Genomic DNA, 18,761 nt, shown 5'->3' with positions numbered 1-18,761 from the left:
CTCCGTGGGCATCTGGAGGATGGGAGCAAGAACGGGGCCCAGTCTGCCCGGTGAGGCGACGGGCAGCGAAGGGAACAGGCTCTGTCTGGCCTGGTTTGGAAGTTTATTCTTCATGGTTGGCAGAGGGGTGAACTTGGACGCGGGGGTAAGGGAGCAGACAGTTTGACGTGGGGCTGGGCACGGTGGGTGAGGCAGCTCCAGGTCCTCCCGGCTCTGTGGGTCAGTTTGGGGGAGGGTGGTGAGCGGGGCCGGGCGGGTACCCCTTCTAGTCGCTGAGCTGGGGGGGGCGCACCGTCCAGCGGGTGCCACAGCTCCAGTCGGCAGTCACTGCGGCCCAGGCACTCGCACCAGTGCCGCTGGCGTTCCCCGCTGGCGTGGCTACTCAGCTGCACCCCGCCTGGGTTGGGGAGCAGAAATCAGGAGCCACGTCGGAACCCGCTGCCCCCCTCCCCCCGCCCCCCCCCCCCCCCCGCCAGCCCGCTCCCCTGCATTCTCACTCACCAATGAAGTCGTCAGCTGTGCCCAGGTCATAGTCCCATACAGACACTAGCAGTGTCTTCTGGGCCAGCTCCTCCCTTGGGCCTGCATAAAAGAATTCCTGCAGGGGAGGGGGCAGAAATGCAGGAAGGGGGTCGCCTCGGGTCCTTTACAGGTTCAGAAACAGGCTCAGGCAGGTGAGGTCAGGTGGGACCTGCGCTTTCTGACCGAGGCGGAACGCTGATCTTCCCCGCCCCGGGGCAGCCGGGACCGCCTCCACCGGACCCCGGCCTACCTCATTGAACTCGGGGTTCAGGGTCTTTTTCCGAACACTGGTCTTGTATTTACGTCTCTTCCCCACGTTTGGATGCAGGAAACTGGTTGGGAAGGATGGGGTCAGGTTAGGGATGGCCCTGGAGAGGGGCTCCGGGGAGCCCCCACGGCCCACCTACCTGTCCCCCCTTCACTCACAGGCGGACGAAGGGGTCCGAATAGCCATTGGCATCCATGGGGGCAAGGTGGGCACAGCGCAGGACACCCACCAGCAAGCCGCCCTGCCGAGAGCTGTAGCACAGTGACAGCAGGATGCGCCCGCGTTCGTCCCCTGCTGCCTCCGTCTCCTCCTGCGGGGTAGGCTGTGGTCAGCCAACTGCAGCCCAAAGCCCACCCACCCACCGGTGTTAGCCCGGATGTGACAACTCGAGCTGGCTGCAAAGCAATCGAGGACCAACAACTTCATGTCATGAGTCTCCCAAAAGAGTCACTGGCCCGGTGCCCTGGAAGGGAACTTTCCGGCCAGCTGTACCCTCCAGGGCCTGAGAAGGGGAGGGGCTTGCTCAGGCCACGTGACTGGTGAGCACAGTGAGGGGAAGGGTGCTGGTGTCTGAAGGCCACAAACATGCGAGGAGCTTCCCGAGTGGCGTCTCACTACCACCCTCCCCCTGTGTCACAGAAGCAGCTCCGAGAGGCTGTGCTCCTCTACCTGATGACATACAGGTCACTAAAGCTACAAAAACCACCCTCTTCACCCCCCACCACCCAGGGGACCAGATTCTGACTGTCCTTTGCCACCCTCAGCCCCTGGTGCTTGCAAAGGGCTTGGGAGGATGTTCAGGAAGAACGCGCTTCTCCCATACCTCGAGGAGGATTCCGTTTACAGAAAGCCTGGCCACCTTTCTCCCCGGCTCCTCAGGGAGGGAGGGTTCGGTAAGCACCTGCCATGCGCAGCGGTGCGGCCGCGTGTGGGGTCTGGGACAGGAAGTGCCCTTCGCGGGGTGCCTGCCCCACCTGGGTGGGACTTGCCAGCCTGGCCTTGGCTAAGTGGCAGGTGCGACAACTTGTGGCTCCACCAGGGGGCAGGGCAGTAGCGTGTGGCCCTTCCATCCGCGGGGAGGGGAGCCGGAGCGGAGCCGGAGGTCTTTGGTCATTGGCGTGGGGCCCCCTGCAAGCACCTCTGCCTGCTGACAAGAGCTTATCTAGGGCTACAAGCCCCAGGAGTGGCGTCCACAATGCCCTATCCTGCTGTCCATTCTCTCCTGGACCTTGACCTGCCCTCCCAACTTGGGCTATGGGTGGATCCCATCAGTTTCAGCCTCTGCTTCAAGCCGGGCTTTATCTCTGCCCCCTGAGGGCCTTGATTGTCCCAGTGCCCAATAGCTGCTCTGGGCTGCCTTGGTGGAGAGGGGTGGGGTGGGGGAGTCGCACCCCTGCCCAGCCACTGGGGCCTGGCTGTTCCCTAGGGCTACGGGGCCTAGGGCCTCCCATCCCTGCTTGGTCCCACCGTCCTACCCACCTCCTCATACAGGGACATGCCACGGGCGGTGTCCAGACTCTTGGGCCTCTTGGTCTGAAAGAGCAGAGAGCTTGGTCACCTTGACCAGACACCGCCCAGGGTCTCCCTCTTTGTCCCCTTTCCAGCTTCCCCACCACAAGGATCCTGATCCCCACCCCAATCTGTGTCAGCCCCACTCACCAGCTTCCGCTTCTCCAGACACACATCGAAGCTCCTGGCTCGGTTGGGCACCAGCTTCCTCAGGGGCACCCGCAGCTCCCCCAGGGGAGGCGCCCCCCGCCGTCGCCGCAGCCGCGGGTCCTCACACACACACAGCCTGCGGGCCGCCCGGGTCAAACCTGGCGGAGCAAGCCTCGCCCCCCCCCCACCTCGGCCCTGCCCCCTCGCAGCCCAGGCCCGGCCCTGTCCTCACCACAGTGTCTTTCGCCCAGCATCCTGGCGGGTGAAGCCGTGATAGGTGAGCGTCTCCTCCCAGACAGGCCCCCTTGTGCCCCGAACTGTGCGAGTCCGCAGCTGGCTGGCCTAGGGGCCAGGGAGGGGGATCAGGACCTCCTTGGGCCCCAGGGCCCCACCCTGGCTCACCTGCCTGGTGGGCCCCCAGTTGCACATCCCTACAATGGGGAGCTCCATGCCTGATGTCCAGGCTTTGGGGGGGCGGGGCACTGCAGGGCCAGGTGGGTGTTCCAGGCTGGGGTGCGGCCAAAGAGCGTCAGTAGGGGTCTGGGTCTCACCCTCACCTTGCTGGCTCCTGGCAGCAGATTGGCTTTGACATAGGTGTCCACAGAGCCTGAGGCTGGTGGCTTGAGACCCTAAGAAGAGACCACGAATGTGGGCCAGGTCTGTGGCCCGGGCCCTCCGCCCTTAGACCCTTGCCCTCATCCTCACCTTGGCCCGGTGAGCCGTGCAGTGCAGGGCGCTGTTGTCCGCATCAAAAAGAAGCGTGAACTCGAGGGCGCCCAGGGCAGCTAACGGGAGGTGGTAGGCAGGGTCAGCTCCTGCCTCGACCCCCTCCCCACCCCCCAAATGGCACTATGCCTCCCGCCCTGCCCCTCCCTGGTCAGATGCCTGGGAGGCCCCAAACCCTACCCTGGCTGGGCTGGGCCAGGAGCGTTTCCCTTGTCCCCTGTCCCCACTCACTGCTGTCATCTGAATCTCCCTCTGGCTCTGGAGCGGCCCGCTGCCGGGGTGCAGAGCGAATGGCAGGGATCACTGCAGGGTGTGGGTCTGGGGCGCTTAGAGCGTGCTTAGCGAAGGGGTAGAAGTGTGGGAAATAGTCGGAAATGAGGCGGATGGGCCGGATGGGGCCGGGGCTCACGTCGATGGCCATGTGCTCCTGCATGTTCACCCGCTGTGGCCGCCCCCGGCTCCCTGCTGCTGCGCCTGCCATGGGGGCTTGGACGTGGGGGCGGGGACTCAGAGGAGCCCCCACGAACTGGAGACGGGGGGAACGCAGCGGGCCAAGGAGCCAGGGTGAAGAGGCATCCCTGAGGGCATGGGGGGGAATCTTGGGTGGCAGCCAGGACCTGAGGACAGAAGGACAGAATGCAGGGTCCAAGTAGGTGGGGTGGGGGAGAAGTGGGGGGCTCTGGCCCGAAGGAGGACGCCTGTGGGCTGGCAGTCAGGCCGGCTGGGCTACTCACCGCTCCGTGAGCTCGTCCACCTGGTTTGGTTCGCTGAGTATAAGCCAGACTGAGATGACCCTCGAGCAAGACTGTGAGCAAAGAGCCTCCCGGGAGCGGTGAGGGAGGGGGAAGGGGCGGGGTCAGAGCCCATCTCCTGGGCTCAGGAGGCTGGCACTTCTCTGCCCTCAACCCCAGGGGTCCCTTGGGGCTCAGCCTCCCTCCTTCCTCAGTCCCCCTTCACACCGTGAGTTATTTTTACCACGGTCATGCGCCCTGCTCTCAGCGGAGGAGTCTGGAGGGCCAGAGGCGACACAGGGGGTGTGAAGTGTGAAGGGCAATGGGAGGGGCTTGTGAAGGAAGGGATAGGTGAGGAGGGAGGGATGGATGCAGGGGGAGGTGTGTAGGAGTGGGTAGCAGTGTGGGGGACACTTTGGGAGGGGTGGAGTGGGGAGGGGGCCGAGGGGAAGAGGAGGAGGGGAGGGGGAGGAGGAGGAGGGGAGGAGGGGGGGGGGCACCCGCAGTCTGGTTCTCTGCAGCTCAAGCTCAAGCTTTTTAAAACAGGAATCACATCACTTCATACCTTTCTCCCCTTCCCCCGCCCCGCCCCCCCCACCTGGAACAAAATCCTAAGTCACCACTGAAGCACGTCCCCTTGGCACACCATGGTGGCCCCTGAGTGGCGAGGCCCCTCCCCGACTCTCCGCCTTGTTCATCTTGTTTCCTCCAGGACCCCGAACTTTGTGCATGTGCTGCTCCTTCTGCCCCCACTTCCCCCCTGTGCCCTTTGACGTGGCCTGTTCTTGCTCACCTTTGGTTTCAAGGTCACTCTGTAGGCGAACCTGGCTGCTTTTTTACCTGCTCGACCTTCCCTTCTCTCTCTTCCCAGCAGTCCTGCGGGGACTGCCCTTTCCACAGTCTCCGTCTGGGAGGCTCATCCTCCTCCCTGGGACTGTGCCCCCAGACCCTGCCGCCTAGGGAATTCCAAAGACAGCAGGCCAGGTGACAGGCTCGGGGAGGCCCAACGAAGTACAATTCTGGGTTGGATGGCCAGAGACAGAAGCTCTGTTTTCTGTCGATGGGAGGCTAATGCTGTGCCGTCCGAGAGCCGTTGCCCTCTCCTCACTTCTCATCCCGGCAGAGTAGAGATTCTCTAAAGGTGAGGCCAGCACAGTAGAAAGCACAGTAAGAGGGAGAGCCCCTGAGCCCCTGGATCCAGCCATGCCTGAAGCTAGCCTCTTTTGGTGAAGTCAGCTGGTGAGGGGAGTTTCCTATCACCTGTCCCGGCTAATATTACTGCCTAGTCCACCATGACAAGGTCAGACTGCTTTATCCTCTCTCTCTGCTCTACATACCTGATGTATAATTAATTCCACTATTACCTGTGATTAATTAATGTACAATCACATGATTATCTCTGTGGCCTGCTCTGAGGTCTTCCCTGGACTGAGTCACCCCTAGAGGGCAGGGCAGCATCTGGCTGGTCCGAAGATATGGCCCCAGCACAGTGCCTGGTGCACGGCAGGAGTTCGGCGTGTTGGAACTTTATAGTAACACAGGGCTCCTCTTCGGATTCCTGCGGCCTGGCATGGGGTCAGCTAGACACAGAGCAGAGAACAGGAACTGCAGGGGAGTGGCTGGGTCTGGGCGCTGCTGGAGTCAGGGAGGGCTTGGTTCAAATCCTAGCTCGGGGAGACCTTGGGCAAGGTGTCTCTTCTCTCTGAGCCCCAGTCTCACCAGCCAGGGCCAGCACTGCCCCGCCTCAGGGCTGTGGTAAGGGCCAAGTGTTAAGTGCCCACTGTTCAGTGGGTAACACTGTGATTGGACAGAGGCACCCCATCCAGGAGCCAGCGGTCCCACGGGGTCTGCTCAAGGTCAGTGCACAAGATGCAGTCGCCACAGAATGGGTAAAGGCTCTTTATTCGGTCCCGGAATGGAGCTGGCCTAGCAGGGTGAAGGAAGGGTGCTGCTTACGGCCAGGCCTTCAGCCCGTGGACCACTTAGGGAGGGCCAGGCGGGGCTGGTAGGCACCGGGCGCCAGCAGCTGCAGGGTGAACTCTGTGATGATGGCCGTGAGACCCCAGACACGGTGTGGCCCGTGCAGGAAGACGGGCAGAGTGTAGCGGAAGTGGCCACGCTGGCAGAAGTGGGTATAGCCTTGGTTCTGCTCCTGCAGCAGGTGGGCCAGGGGTAGGGCAAACACCTTGTCCACCTGTGGGCAGGAGGCAGCGAGAGGGTAGACACGGGACCTGCTGCCGCAGCCTCCCCTGCGTGGAACAACCCGGCCCCCACCGTCCCTCCCCACTCACCTCCTCAGGGTTGGGCCTGAGGCTCTGGGGATCCAGGGGGCCCACACCGGCAAGCACTGGCACCACGGTGGTCTTTTGCTGGGGCAGGAAGATGGCAGGCAGTCAGGGGAGGCACGGCCTTGGCGGGGCTCTGGGGCGGGGGAGGGGAGCCCGAGAGGGAGACTCCACCTCGCCATCCAGAGGCCTTCAGTTTTGGAGGTCGGGTCCACCTGGCCCCTGCCCTTGAGCTCACTCCAGCCATGCTGACTAGCTACAGGCCCCTCAAACTCACTAGAGCCATTCAGTCCTCTGGGCCTTTGCAGACTGTTCCCTCTGCTTAGAATAACCTTCCCTGACCTTTACTACCCTGAAATCTCCCACTTGTCATTCAATCCCTGCCTACCCTGTGAAGCCTTCCCCCACCCTCCTCCACCAAGCTGGGCAGAGCTGGCTTATCCTGGGGCCACCTCCAGCCCAGGACCTGAGCCTCGGTATCTCCCACGAAAAGGGGCTAAGATACCCCTCTCTGAAAGGTTGTGCGGGGATGGAACATGACTGCCAGGCAGGTGTCTGGAGCTCCACCAGAGGCCAGGACCACTCTCCTTGTCCCTGGCGGTGGCCTCAGGGCCTGGCAGCCTTACCTGGTCATACACAGGCTGCAGGATGCCCCACACATGCTCTTCAGGCACACTAAGGCCCAGCTCCTCACGGGTCTCCCTCAGGGCTGTGTGTACCACGTCCTGGTCAGTGGGGTCCCACTTGCCACCTGGGAAACTGAACAAGCACAGGTGGCCTGGTCCTTGGTCTGTTGGGGCCATGGCGGGTGAGGGTGACGGCTGTGCGGAGAGCTGATCACCCACCTAAGCATCTTTTGTCTCTGCCCCTAGTTTGTCGTGAGGCCTCCCGCAAGCCACATGACCTCTCCAGGTTCGGTTTACCTCCCTAAACGATAGGGGTAAGGGAGAGGCCCTAGGGCTCACACACGCAAATTTTGCTTATGGTGGCCCCAGTGGCGCTATGACCCTATTGTGTCCCTCATTCCCGACGGGACAGGGGCGGGGCCAGGGCGGGAAGCCAGGCAGTTCACCCCACCCGCGAGCTTCGTCGGCTCCAGGACACGAATCTCCCCAGAGTCGCCGGCAGGGGGCGGGGTCCTGCCTTTTTAGAAACACGGGCACAGCTCCGAGAAGTGTCCCGGTCCTGAGCTGGTGCGGGACGCGTTTCGAGGGGTCCGGCGTGGCGTCCGGGCTGGCACCCACGGCGCCAGACTCGGGGCGCGGCTCTCCCCAGACCCATTCCATAGAGGCGGAACCCCAGACTCGGACAGGCGAAGCGCCTCGCTCAGGTCCCTGCGGTCTCCGGGACTCGGCGGCCTCCTCTCAGTAGAGCGAGGAGCTCCCGGCCGTGTACCTGACGTCGCCCTTGTGCCTCCCGGCCAGGCGGCTGGACCGCAGCGTGTAGAGCAGCGCTGGGATCCCGCGCACCGAGCACAGCGGCACGAGCACGGCGGCCGCCGCGGGCCGCGCGCGGAGCCGGGCAGTGGCCCCTGCCAGCAGCCGCCGGCAGCGCTGCTCGTCCTCCGCTGACAGGCAGTGGGGCGGCATGTCGGGCCGGGCGCACCCGGGACACCGCGGGCGCCACGCCAGGCGAAGGAAGGGGAGGGGGCAGGCAGCGCTAGCGCTCGGGGTCTCCGGGGAAGCTGGGCGGGGCCGTGGGAGGAGTCGCCCCGCCCCGCCCCGCGGGGCTCCGACGCGGCGTCGGCTGTGCCCTTGGGGGCGAGACCCGCACAAGAGGCGGGGCCTCGGCGGGAGGCGGCGGGGCTCTGGGCCAGAGGGCCGTGGGCGGGGCCCGAGGGAGTGGCCTCGACGCGAGTTGGTGGGGCGGGTCCGGAAGGGGCGGGTCCCCCTGTCTCGGGCTTCCGGCAGAAGGGGCGGGCCTGGGCCGAGGGCGGAGCTGGCATTGGTGGTTTCGAGGGAGGGTGTCAGAGAGCCTGGAGTCAATAGCTCGCGGTACTCGAGTCTCGGCGGCTTCCGGACCCAGCTCTGTGACAGCCGGGTTCGAGATTCCGGGCGTCAGGCTTCGAGGCTTCGCCGGACCCCGCGTCCCTCCACGCCCGCGTGTGCCCGTCCCTTTCCTAAGCACCTCACGCGCAGTGCTCCAGGATGTTCGGAGTCGGCATTTAGGGGGTCCACGGAGCGCGCCTCCCGGAGGCCGGGGACATCAGGGGCTGCGGGAGGAGTGCCTAGCCCGGCCCCGCTCTGGGCCCCTCTCCTGGTTCTTCTGGGTGGCGCGCGCCGTGCCCTCCCGCTCCAAGGGACCCACTCCAGCCCCAGGCCTTTGCCCTGCTTTTCCCACCGCTGGGAGCTTGTCTTCCCTCCTCCCCTTCCCTCTCGCTCTCAATTTCTACTCCTTTAGGTGTAGGTTTAAATGTCACTCTTCTGTGGAAGCTGTCCTGCGTCGAGTCTTGATTGGAGTCTCAGGCCCTCCCCCTCCCCCCCCACTTGGCCTGGCCCGTGTGGTCACTGCCCATCATGGTTCTGCATCCCTCCAGACCCTGGCTTCTCGCGGACCAGACCACCCCAGTTGTGCACAGCACCTATAGTGGAATGGCCGGTGTCGCCAATGCTTTGCATTGACTTTGAGTAGGTGCCTCTTTGAGCTGCAGTTTCAGTCCTCAGCTGGGCACGTTAAGGCCGGGAGCAGAGCCTGCAGCCTCACTCACAGCGCTGCTCCTCGGCTGGTGTTGGCACCTTTACCATCACTGTGCTCCCAGCGATACCACCGGCACCGGGCAGAGCTTTGGAATGTCTGCAGCCGTCTCTGGGGTCCGGGTGTTCCTGAGTCCTTCCACCCCCACCCCCGAGGACAGAAGTGCTCTGACTACTCATGCCAAATGGTTTAATGTTGGGGGAAAAGGAGAGGTAAAGCAGGGTTGAGAGGAGTCACCCCCAAGGCAGAAGGGGACATGTATGGGGGGGGGGGCTGGTTCCAAGCCTGGCATCTTCTCGGCCTTGCTGTGACTCTGGGCAGGTAGCCTCCCTCTCTGGGCTTCCATCTGCCCTGCTATCCTTGAGGGAAGAGGGCCTCTGCAGAGGTGAGGCAGCGGGGGTAGTATTCAGGGTAAGAGGAGTCTGTGCACAGGGCCCTCATCATCACTGAGGGTCCTGGACAGTCCCCAAGCACATGGCGGTGGGGGACAGGAGCCCCAGCCTAGCTGGGAGGGGCAGGCTCTCCTGATCTCTGTCGTTCTGGACATTGGGGAGGGGGTATGGTGTTGGTCGGGCCCTTGGGATTCTGAGGGGGCTTGAGGCTCCAGGGTACAGGCCCTGGTAGGCGAGGGGCTGGTAGGTGGCTGGGGCCAGCAGAGCCTCAGGGGGGGCCAGCAGCTGATGTCGCAGCCGGGCGGAGGTCCTGGAGTTGGAGACTGGAGCTTTGTGGGAGTCTGAGGGAAGACATGGTCTGTGTGGACCCCGGACCTTCCCTCACAGCCTCAGCCTCCCCTCTTCCTCCCCTGCTCCCATCCCAAGCTGCCCCCCTCTCAGCCTTCGCTCTTGTTCTCTCTTCGTTCGCTCTTCCCTGCCATCTCTTGCCGTCCAAACCCTTCCCAGTTCTTCAAGGCCCAGCTCAGGAGCCACTTCATCCAGGAAGCCCGTCTGACACCTCCCACCCCTGCTCTTAGCACCTTGTCCCCGTCCTGTTCTCTGTGCCCTTGGCCCCAAACTGCCTCAGAATTCTCTGCCTCCTCCTCTTTGTCCACACAGGTGCCCAGTGGGCTTGCTGGACGTGCTGAAGCCCCCTCCTGGAGGCCGTGTGGCCCTGTCCCCTCGCTTCCTGCCCATCATGCAGGCTCTGGTCCCACTGTGTCTGTAAGCCTGGAGGCTGACCTGTTCCCTCCTCTGTGGAGCCCTTCAGCAGGCAGGGTCCGAGGCCGCTGTGACTGCGGGTCGGGATGCTGAGCAGGGCTCGTGGAGGGACAGTCCTGGAGACGGGACGAACAGGAATGGAGGCAGAGGGTCACAGGGGAGAGCCCAGGTCAAGGCAGGCCGTGGGATCCCAGGACCAGTCAGTGGGCAGGAAGCAGAGAGAAGGGCAGGACCCGAGGCCTTAGGAGACAGTGCAGATGGGGGTGAGGGGCTGGGTTGGGGCAGCTGGGCTCACACAGTACCAGGAGTCTGAGTCACTCTCCCTAAAGCCCTTGGCAAAAGGGTTGCTGGCGATTTTCAGCTGGGTGATCTGCAGAGGAGAAAGTGCAGTTATGGGCCAACCCTGAGCCAGGGCGAGGCTGTGGGGTCCCAGGTTCAGCCACCCTGTCTTCCCTGAACCCCCCAATCAGGAGGCCCTGGGACCCGGGCCCTGAGCCCAGGAGCCACAGAGTCATTGGGTGTGAAGGCAGGGGAATGACCGAGGGCAGAAGTCTGCTGAGTCCTAGGGAAGGAGAGAAGGGCAAGGCTCTGAGCTCAGAGCTTTGGGCCTCAGTCTCCATCCCTGTGAAATGGGCTGGCAGCTGCCTCGTGAGCTGTGGTCCCAACCCACCCGGTGGTTCTGATAGGCTGTCACGGCCGTGAACTGGGTCTCCTTGAAGACGAAGGACTTGAAGTTCTCCTGGGCGTAGCGCTCGCTGTCCTTGCGTGGGTCCACAAAGACCACGTGGAATCGGGGCTGGTAGCGGTGCATGGAGTTGAGAATGATCTGGGGGGGGGGGGGGGGGGAGGGGGCAGGGGGGGGGGGGGGGGGGGGGGGGGGCAAACCTCCCCTTGGGCTCAGCCCCCCCCCCCGGGGCAGGACGGCCCGTTTTCTTATACCGGGGGGGGCGCAGAGTCTGGTCCCGAGGGCCCACGGTTCTGCATCAAAGGCCCTGTGGCGTCTGAGCGTTTTGCCACTTTGCCTGCCCTCACACCCACATCCCGCTGTCAGCTTTACCTTCAGAAATATCCAGCATCTGATCACCTCTCCCACCCCACTGCCTCCTGGCCAGCGGCCCTGCTCCCGTCCAGCTGCGCTGTCTATTGTCCACACCGCGGCCCCGGCGAGCTGCGGCGTGCCACCCCCTGCTCAAAACCCTCCTGTGGCCACCGCACAGAGTAAAAGCCAGAACCCTCTCCGCAGCCGACTGGCCCCGCGGATCAGCCCTGGCAGCCTCTAGGGTCTCTGTCCTCCCATCTCCCCTACACACCCCACTTCTGCCACGTGGGGAGCCTCCTTGCACTTCTCCCGACGGGCCTAACATTCTGCAGCCTCGGGGCCTTTGCACTTGTTCCTTCCCCTGCAACAGCGTTCCATACACACTGTCTACGAGGAGGATAGTGTTCGCTGGAAAGTTGTCACTTCCAGCCCCCTGCTCGGGCAGTCCCCTCTGCTGCCCAACCCCTGGCCGGGTGAACTTGGCGCCCGGCGTTCGCCGCCAGTATCGGGTGGGGACGCTGGGCGCCAAAGTCACAGCTGGCCCTGGCTCCAGGCTTCGTTATGATCAGGCCCCGGTGTCCCCAGCCCTGCCCTGCCCCCTCCCCGCCGTGACCGGGGCCTCACGTGGCCGTTGTCGTCCAGCAGATTGTTGGTCAGCTTGAGCTTGTCAAAGGACACAATCTGACGCATCCACTGTGAACCTTTCGCCGGCGAGTCCGGGTGGAAGTGCACGCGGCCGGGCGTGGCCGGGTCTGCTCTGCCCGCCACCAGCCAGGCTGAGCTGTGAAAGGCGTACCTGGGGACAGAGCGAGTGGGAAGGGTGCCCCGTCCGCCCCCACGGCACCTCACCTGCCGCCCCTGCCCTGAAGACCGGCGGGGCCGAGGGGCCCTTGCTCTACCCCCAACTCACACGCGAGGAACCGGAGACCCCAAGGATGCTGTCTGGCCTCGAGCGCCCGGTGGCCGCAGTGGGCTAGCCCACTGTCCCTGCCCAGGCTAGCCCACTGCCCGCCTCAGGCTGCCCTGCGTTGGGCCCCTCGCCTTGCCGTCAGGCTTCCCGCTGTTGCCCCAGGGTAGGCCTCCCCGGTCACGGTCACGGCTCCGACTGGCCCCCGGCTCACCCCAGGGTGCAGGTAGGGGTCGACTTCCTGGCCCCGCCCCCCTGCTGTCCCAGCTGCCTCCCCGGGCCGGCCCCCAGACCTGTATCTTTTGTCGTCCAGAGGCACGAAGTCCATGAGCAGTGCATAGTCAGCCAGCGTGTCCATGCCCAGAATCTTCACCTGGAAGGTGGGAAACATCCTCCTGCAGGAGGGCGGCGCTCAGCAGCCCAAGGGCGGCCCCACCGTGGCCCCCTGTCCCCCCCCCATGCACACGCCCGCTGCTCGCACCTGCCTGCCTTGGTGACAATCATCTCCGTGCCCAGCTGGTTGAATTCCTCCCACAGAGCCTTCATCTCCAGCTGAACCGTCACGCTGGACACACGCGGGTTCTTGGGGCCCTGCTTGCCGGGCTCGGCCACGACTTGGGCCCCGGTGGGAGGGTCTGACGGGAATGCGGAGTCCAGCCGGGGCTCCCAGCTGGAGCTGGTCAGGGTGTAGGGCTCTGAGGTTGCGAGTACCCCGAGGCCGGCAGAGAGGAAGGCTGGGGAGAGAGGATGAAAGCCTGAGCCTCACCCCCGTGCCACCAAGCCGGCTCTCATCCTTCCGGCTGCACCTAGGTGCCTCTTCCTCCAGGGAGCCCTCCCTGACTGCCAGGCCTGTGTTCCCATAGTATCCCTGACGGGGCATCACTTCATGAGGCAAATGCCGACTTAAGTCTCCTGGAGGCCAGAGACGGGAACTGCCTGGCTCCTCAGGGAATCTTCGAGCCATCAAGTCACGTGGCCTTGTGGCCTTGAGCAACAAAATCGTTCCGTCTCTCAGAGCCTCAGTTTCTATATCTGTCCCAAGGGGTTCTTGATACGTGCTTCACAGGGCTGATGCGAGGATCTGCGAGGACACACCCGGTGCCCGGCACACCCTTCAAAAACGACACCTGTTATGATAGTAGGACATGTGAGGTCGTGGGTTCGGGAATGAGCGTCTTCACTCCGCAGAGACCCTGGTGCCTGGTCCTGCTCCGGGAGAGTTGAACTGAGAGGACATCCTCGAATCACCACCAAGGACTCCCGCCCATGTCTGACCTTGCGCCCCAGAAACATTCCATTTCTTGACGTGCCATCCTGGCACGAGCCTTGACCAAAAATTTTGCCCCCCTCTACCCTCCTTAAAAAAAAAAACAAAACACCATAAATCCTGGGGGGCCTGGATGGCTTAGTCGGTTGAACATCCGACTTCGGCTCGGGTCGTGATCTCACGGTTATGGGTTCAAGCCCCTCATCGGGCTCTGTGCTGACATCTCGGAGCCTGGAGCCGGCTTTGGATTCTACGTCTCCTTCGCTCTCTGCCCCTCCCCCACTCATGCTCTGTCTCTCTCTCTCTCTCTCAAAAATAAATAAATATAAAAATTTTTTTTAATAAAAAATAAAAATAAGCAAATTCTACCTAAAATAAGACACTACTTTACGCCCATGAGGATGGCTATTACCAAAAAGAAAAGAGAAACAAAAAGGAAAGGAAAGGAAAGGAAAGGAAAGGAAAGGAAAGGAAAGGAAAGAAATTGCAAGTGTTGGTGGGGGCGTGTGGAAATTGGAACCCTCTGCATCGCTGATGGGGTACAAGATGGAGCCTCTGCTGCGAAAAACACAATGAGTGTAGGATCCAGCCAGGCCACTTCTGGGGAGTTACCTAGAACTGGAGAAATGCGCTAAAGGAACCGAGAGCAGGAACCCGAACAGAGACACGTGCGTGAGTGTTCACAGCAGCACGATTCCCGACAGCCCGAAGGTGACAGCAACCCAAGTGTCTACTGATGGAGGAATGGATAAGCAAGGTGTGGTCTAGCCAGACAACGGAACCATCTTCAGCTTTAAACAGGAAGGGGCTTCTGCAGCGTGCTGTGACTTGGGTGGACCTTGACGACGTCACGCTAAGTGAAATAAGCCAGGCAGACGCAAAAGGACAAATCCCGTGTGCTTCCGTCTGTGAGAGGTCCCTACGACAGTCAGCTTCAGAGACAGAAAGAAGAACGGTGGGTGCCAGGGATGGAGGGAGGGGGACAGGGGGTGAGCGTCTAATGGAGACAGAGGTTCAGTTTTGCCAGATGCAAAAGTTCTGGAGACGATGGTGGTGATGGCTGCCTTGTGAATGTACCTAACGTCACCGAATTGTACACTTAAAAATGGCTCGAATGGGGGGTGGAGGCCCTGGGTGCTCAGTTGGTTAGGCATCCGTCTTTGGCTTGGGTCATGATCTCGCGGTTCGTTGGTTCGAGCCCCGCGTTGGGCTCGGAGCCTAGAGATTGCTTCAGATTCTGTGTCTCCTCTCTCTGCCCCTCCCTTGCACGTGCTGTCTCTCTCTCTCTCTCTCTCTCAAAAATAAATAGACAAAAAAAATTTGTTTTAATGGCCAAAATGGTAATTTTTGTGTTATGTATGTTTTACAAGTTAAACATTAAAACCAGAAAAAAAAAAATCCTGAAAAATGGACTATTAGTTTCTAGCAACCCCCTAAGTGGCCAAGAGCCTGGTAGAACTGAGATCCCCTGGGCAGAGGTGGGTTTTGGTGTTGGATGGATGGATGGATGGACGGACGGACAGATAGAGGGATGGGTGGAGGGAGGTTCCCGGGGTGGTCTACGTGTAATGAGCTAACAGGTGGGCAGCGCCTGGCCAGAGATGGCACATAGTAGGTGCTTCATTGGAGTGTGGGGCTCAGGGCCTGCGGTCCCATATTTCGCAGCCCTGAGGGCCACGTATGAAAAGCCCCGGGAGTGGGTGGGGGTCTTTCCGAGAGGGATGGACCGCATCAGGTCTGCATCTCCCAGAGGGGCATGAAGTGTAGACGGGCTGATGTCCCCACCACCTGGACCAAGCCACCACATGGGCAACTGCCCGTTGTTCAGCTGCCCTGCTGGGGCAGGTCTATCATCTGGGTAACTGATGACAAAACCCCAAGGGTCCATGGGTCCCCAGGGGAGAGGCTCATGGCTTCCCTGGGTCTGGGGCCTTCACAGGCTGGTCACTGGCTCCCAAGTCTTCTATGAGCTCACCCCCTGCCCATCTTGGTCAAAGTGCCACCCTTGAGTGCTCTCAGAAACTCAGGAGGGGCCCCTTCTCTGTCTGGTTCCTCTAAAAGCTGGCATCCCTTGGGGTCAGGAGTTGACAATTTCCCACAAGCATGGAGCCAGGTCTGGAGGGGAAGTTAGAGACTTCTTGTGTAGCCCCTGACCTTGATACTCAATGGGCGAGGCTCAGAGAGAGGAAGGGACAGGTCCAAGGTCACTCATGCCTGAGAAGGCTCTCCCTTCCCAGAAATGGCTCTGTACCCCAGCCCATCAGCACCCCCATATTTGTACATGGGCGGCTGTGAGCCCATCAACCTTGCCCTGGTGGGATCTGAGGCTTTAGCGTGGGGTGCTCCTGCCCCACCCTCTTGCCCAAGACCTGGATCCAGAAGGGTTTTTTTGGTCCCCCCACCCAGTCCCTGCCCCGCCCCATTCACCCTGGAGCCTGAGCCCAGTCATGGGGCCACCTCGGCTGCCTACACCGTACCTGCCATGGGGACGGCCTGGACCTTGGCTCCTGGAGAAGTCCTGCTCAGTGCGGGCCAGCTGCAGCTGTCACCTGAGGAGTCCCTGCCTGCTGGGTTGGTGGTCAGACGCTCCTGGTCTCCTGGCCCATTCAGCGGCACAGCTCAGTTCTGCGGGACCGTCCTTCCCTCCAGGCGATCACTCACGTCTTGGTTCTCCACCGGAGTCAGGTACCTGGTCTCTGCAGGCAGGCCACTCTGGCCCTGTGGTATGCAGGGCCCCGTCTCCAAACCACCCTCAGACTGGACTGCACCAGGCTGCTGGCCGGGCTTGTCCAGCTCCAGGAGTGGTGCTGTGTGGGAGGAGGGCAGGTGGGAAGGCTCTGACGTTGCAAAGCCTCCTCCCCCCTTCCCCGGTCCCCCCTCCCGGCTCCCTCCCTTTCCCAGCCAGGAGCCCCTCAGCCACTCCTGATCAATGGACCCAGGCGCAGAGTGGGGGCCCTTTTGGAGGACCCGGCCGGGTGGTCCGCAGGGGCCCAGGCCCGGTGGCTGGAGGGCTGGACACTGAAAAGGTCTGGCGGAGGCCGGGGAGGCCGCAGTAGCCGCAGGAGCACGAGGGCTGATGGCAGAGGTGATGCCCTCTCACCAGGACCTCGACCCCTGACCTGGGGCTGCTGCTGGTGTGGCATCGCCTGGGAAACTGGGAATCACAAGGGGGCAGCATCAGCAAGTGCAGGCAGAGGCAGAGCTCCTGGACCGGATGGCAGGAAGCCGGGTCTGGGTGATGGCTGGGGCCCGAGGAGCTGTGCGATGCTGGTGGATTCCCGACAGCCCCCGTGCCTCAGTTTCCCCAACTGCGCGCATAATCTCTTCTCTCTGGGATGAACAGCAGTAAACTGCTCCCATCCTGATTGACGGTGCCTAAGTAGTCCCCACGGGGTGGGAGGCTGGCCCAGGTCACAGGTCTCTTGGGCGGGTGTCTGCTCTGCCCACAGGTCAGCCTGCTCTCTCCAGCCCGACCAGGCGCCTTCTCCAGGCTGCCCACGCCCATCCAGGCCCGGCATTCAGGGACACCTGGATCACCGGTCAGGAAGGCACAGGAAGGCACAAAGCTGGTTGCTGTCAGATGAGAGTGCTGCTTGACCATCTCGTTGCCGCCCGATTGCCCAGGGAGGGTCATCGGGCTAGACCCCAGGAGAGCTCACTCTGGGAGGGAGTGTTCCAGGCCAGCCCCCAGACCGGCACTAGGGGACAGCACCTCAGGCTGGGCTGGGCCCACTTGACTGGGGTCCCCAAGGCAGACTAGACCCCCCCACCCCAACACACCTCCTCCAGAGTGTGGCACTGGGGACGTGGGGGAGGCGGAGGCCCATGCCTGGCAGTGGGCATGGAGGGACCGCGGGTCGGAAGGACTGCTTCTCTCCAAGAATGACACGCAGCTCCTCCCAGAGCCTGATGCCCGGGGGCAGACCTCTCCTCCCTCCGCTTAGGGGTGCCTCCTGCTTTGGTCTCCTGTAGCCCAGATCCCTGCCTGCCAAGCTGGGAGAGGTAGGCCCATGCACAGCTCTGGGGTTTGCTGTGGGGCAGGATGAGGGGGCGGTTCTCCATGCTTGGGAGGGTCCCAGCGGCTATCAGGGGCTACCCAGTGAGGTGTGTGACCGGCCATGCCACGCTGTCCCAGGATCCACAGTGGGGCGGGGGGGTGGGGAGGAGGGAGAGGGGAGAGATGATGGTCTTGGGAGATTCCCACCAATCCTCCTGGCTCCCCCTCAGCCTGGACTCCCAGGAGTGGGCCAGCCCAGGGTCCTGTTGGCCACTGGTGTGTGTGTGTGTGTGTGTGTGCACGCGTGTGCGTGCACCTGCACGCAGCTCTGCTCTGTGTGATGGGAAACGCCCCCTCCACGCATGTAGGTGAGGACACTGATGGGCCACCCCACTTGCACACAGATGAACCCCAGGCCCCATGCCCCACACCCACTCGTGTGCACACGTGCACAAGCTGCCGTGTGCATGGGTGCACGCGCTCTCTCTCTCACACACGCCTCACACACAGGCGCGCCTCTCTGCACAGCCTCCTCCCCGGCCGGCCTGCCCTTCCCGCCGGAGGCGCCTGCTGGCCCCCCTGCCCCCTCATCCGTCTTGCCTGCCAGCCCGTCCCTGGCGCCCCCATATCCTTCACACCTTCTCATCTCACTGCTCAATAGCAGGAGGCCGCGTGGCAGCTGTGGCCGCGGGGAGATGGATGGGCCAGGCGAGGGTGCAGAGGGGCCGGGGGGAGACGCCTCCCGAGGATGACGCTCTGGGCCCCCCGGCCCCGCTGTCAGGCAGGAGCCGCAGCCTGTCAGGCTCAGGTGGGTGCAGAAGCTGCGGGCTGTGTCCAGTCTGGCTTGTGTGGACGCCCTGCAGAGAGGGCCTGGGTCAGGACCGAGGGGACCCCAGCAGCAGACCCCGCGCCCGCTCCCTCTTGGGGTGCTGAGGACCTCCAGCCCCCCCTGGTAGGACTCCCCCTACCCCAGGCTAAGGTACCTCTTCCCTGCATCCCTGCCCCTGGGCAGCTGTCCTGGGTGGGGACAGCCTTGTCGACCTGCACCCCTTCCCCAGCCCTGACTCCCCTTGAGTCCCCATGGACACCGGGCTCATTATACATTGGAAATGCACATCTGGGCTGTGTGCCCAGCCACATATAGACCTCCTCAGAAGGACACCCAAGATATTGAAGTTCTTGGAAACACATGTGTGTGCAGTCATACACACACACACACATACACACACACAGTGCCTGGGTAGGCACATGCATGGGCTTCTGCTCTCTCAGACTGATTCTCCAGCCCCAGGAGTGCAGGCAGGTTGGGAGGCCCCCTCTGGGTCGTGGCCTCTTCTGGAAGGCCCTTTGTTGACTCCAAGGGGGATCTTCCCCCTGGGCACCGATAGGCTGTACAGAGACAGCCATCACTGGCCCCAGGACACACAGCATGTCCAAGACCACCCTGGGCCAGACCTGCGCCAGATCCTGAGGTCACAGAGAGGGACCATGAAGGACAGAAGACATGAACCA

General features: G+C 62.7%; 3 protein-coding genes across 3 annotated transcripts; all 3 read right to left on the bottom strand.

Moving 5' to 3' along the window:
• Positions 1-82: 82 nt before the first annotated feature.
• Positions 83-4,314, bottom strand: LOC125930432 (double C2-like domain-containing protein gamma). Its single transcript, XM_049642281.1, has 11 exons — positions 3,910-4,314; positions 3,407-3,792; positions 3,155-3,234; positions 3,007-3,078; positions 2,682-2,791; positions 2,450-2,585; positions 2,270-2,323; positions 949-1,100; positions 773-854; positions 502-598; positions 83-397 (listed from the first exon to the last, which is right to left on the bottom strand). Exons 2-11 carry the CDS (start codon positions 3,654-3,656, stop codon positions 111-113), a joined length of 1,320 nt encoding a protein of 439 aa, XP_049498238.1. The 5' UTR covers positions 3,657-3,792; positions 3,910-4,314; the 3' UTR covers positions 83-110.
• A 1,475-nt stretch (positions 4,315-5,789) lies between these two features.
• Positions 5,790-7,984, bottom strand: NUDT8 (nudix hydrolase 8). Its single transcript, XM_049642277.1, has 4 exons — positions 7,587-7,984; positions 6,818-6,950; positions 6,198-6,275; positions 5,790-6,100 (listed from the first exon to the last, which is right to left on the bottom strand). Exons 1-4 carry the CDS (start codon positions 7,778-7,780, stop codon positions 5,873-5,875), a joined length of 633 nt encoding a protein of 210 aa, XP_049498234.1. The 5' UTR covers positions 7,781-7,984; the 3' UTR covers positions 5,790-5,872.
• A 1,344-nt stretch (positions 7,985-9,328) lies between these two features.
• On the bottom strand, positions 9,329-15,736 carry TBX10 (T-box transcription factor 10). The gene is made up of 8 exons (XM_049614803.1): positions 15,730-15,736; positions 12,467-12,719; positions 12,279-12,380; positions 11,703-11,874; positions 10,710-10,865; positions 10,342-10,409; positions 10,061-10,155; positions 9,329-9,618 (listed from the first exon to the last, which is right to left on the bottom strand). Exons 1-8 carry the CDS (start codon positions 15,734-15,736, stop codon positions 9,329-9,331), a joined length of 1,143 nt encoding a protein of 380 aa, XP_049470760.1.
• Positions 15,737-18,761: the final 3,025 nt, after the last annotated feature.

The sequence above is a fragment of the Panthera uncia genome, chromosome D1 (genome assembly GCF_023721935.1).
Source record: "Panthera uncia isolate 11264 chromosome D1, Puncia_PCG_1.0, whole genome shotgun sequence".
Classification (NCBI taxonomy): Eukaryota; Metazoa; Chordata; class Mammalia; order Carnivora; family Felidae; genus Panthera; species Panthera uncia.
Note: the sequence above shows the minus strand (reverse complement) of the source record. Positions and strands in the feature narration are given on the sequence as shown.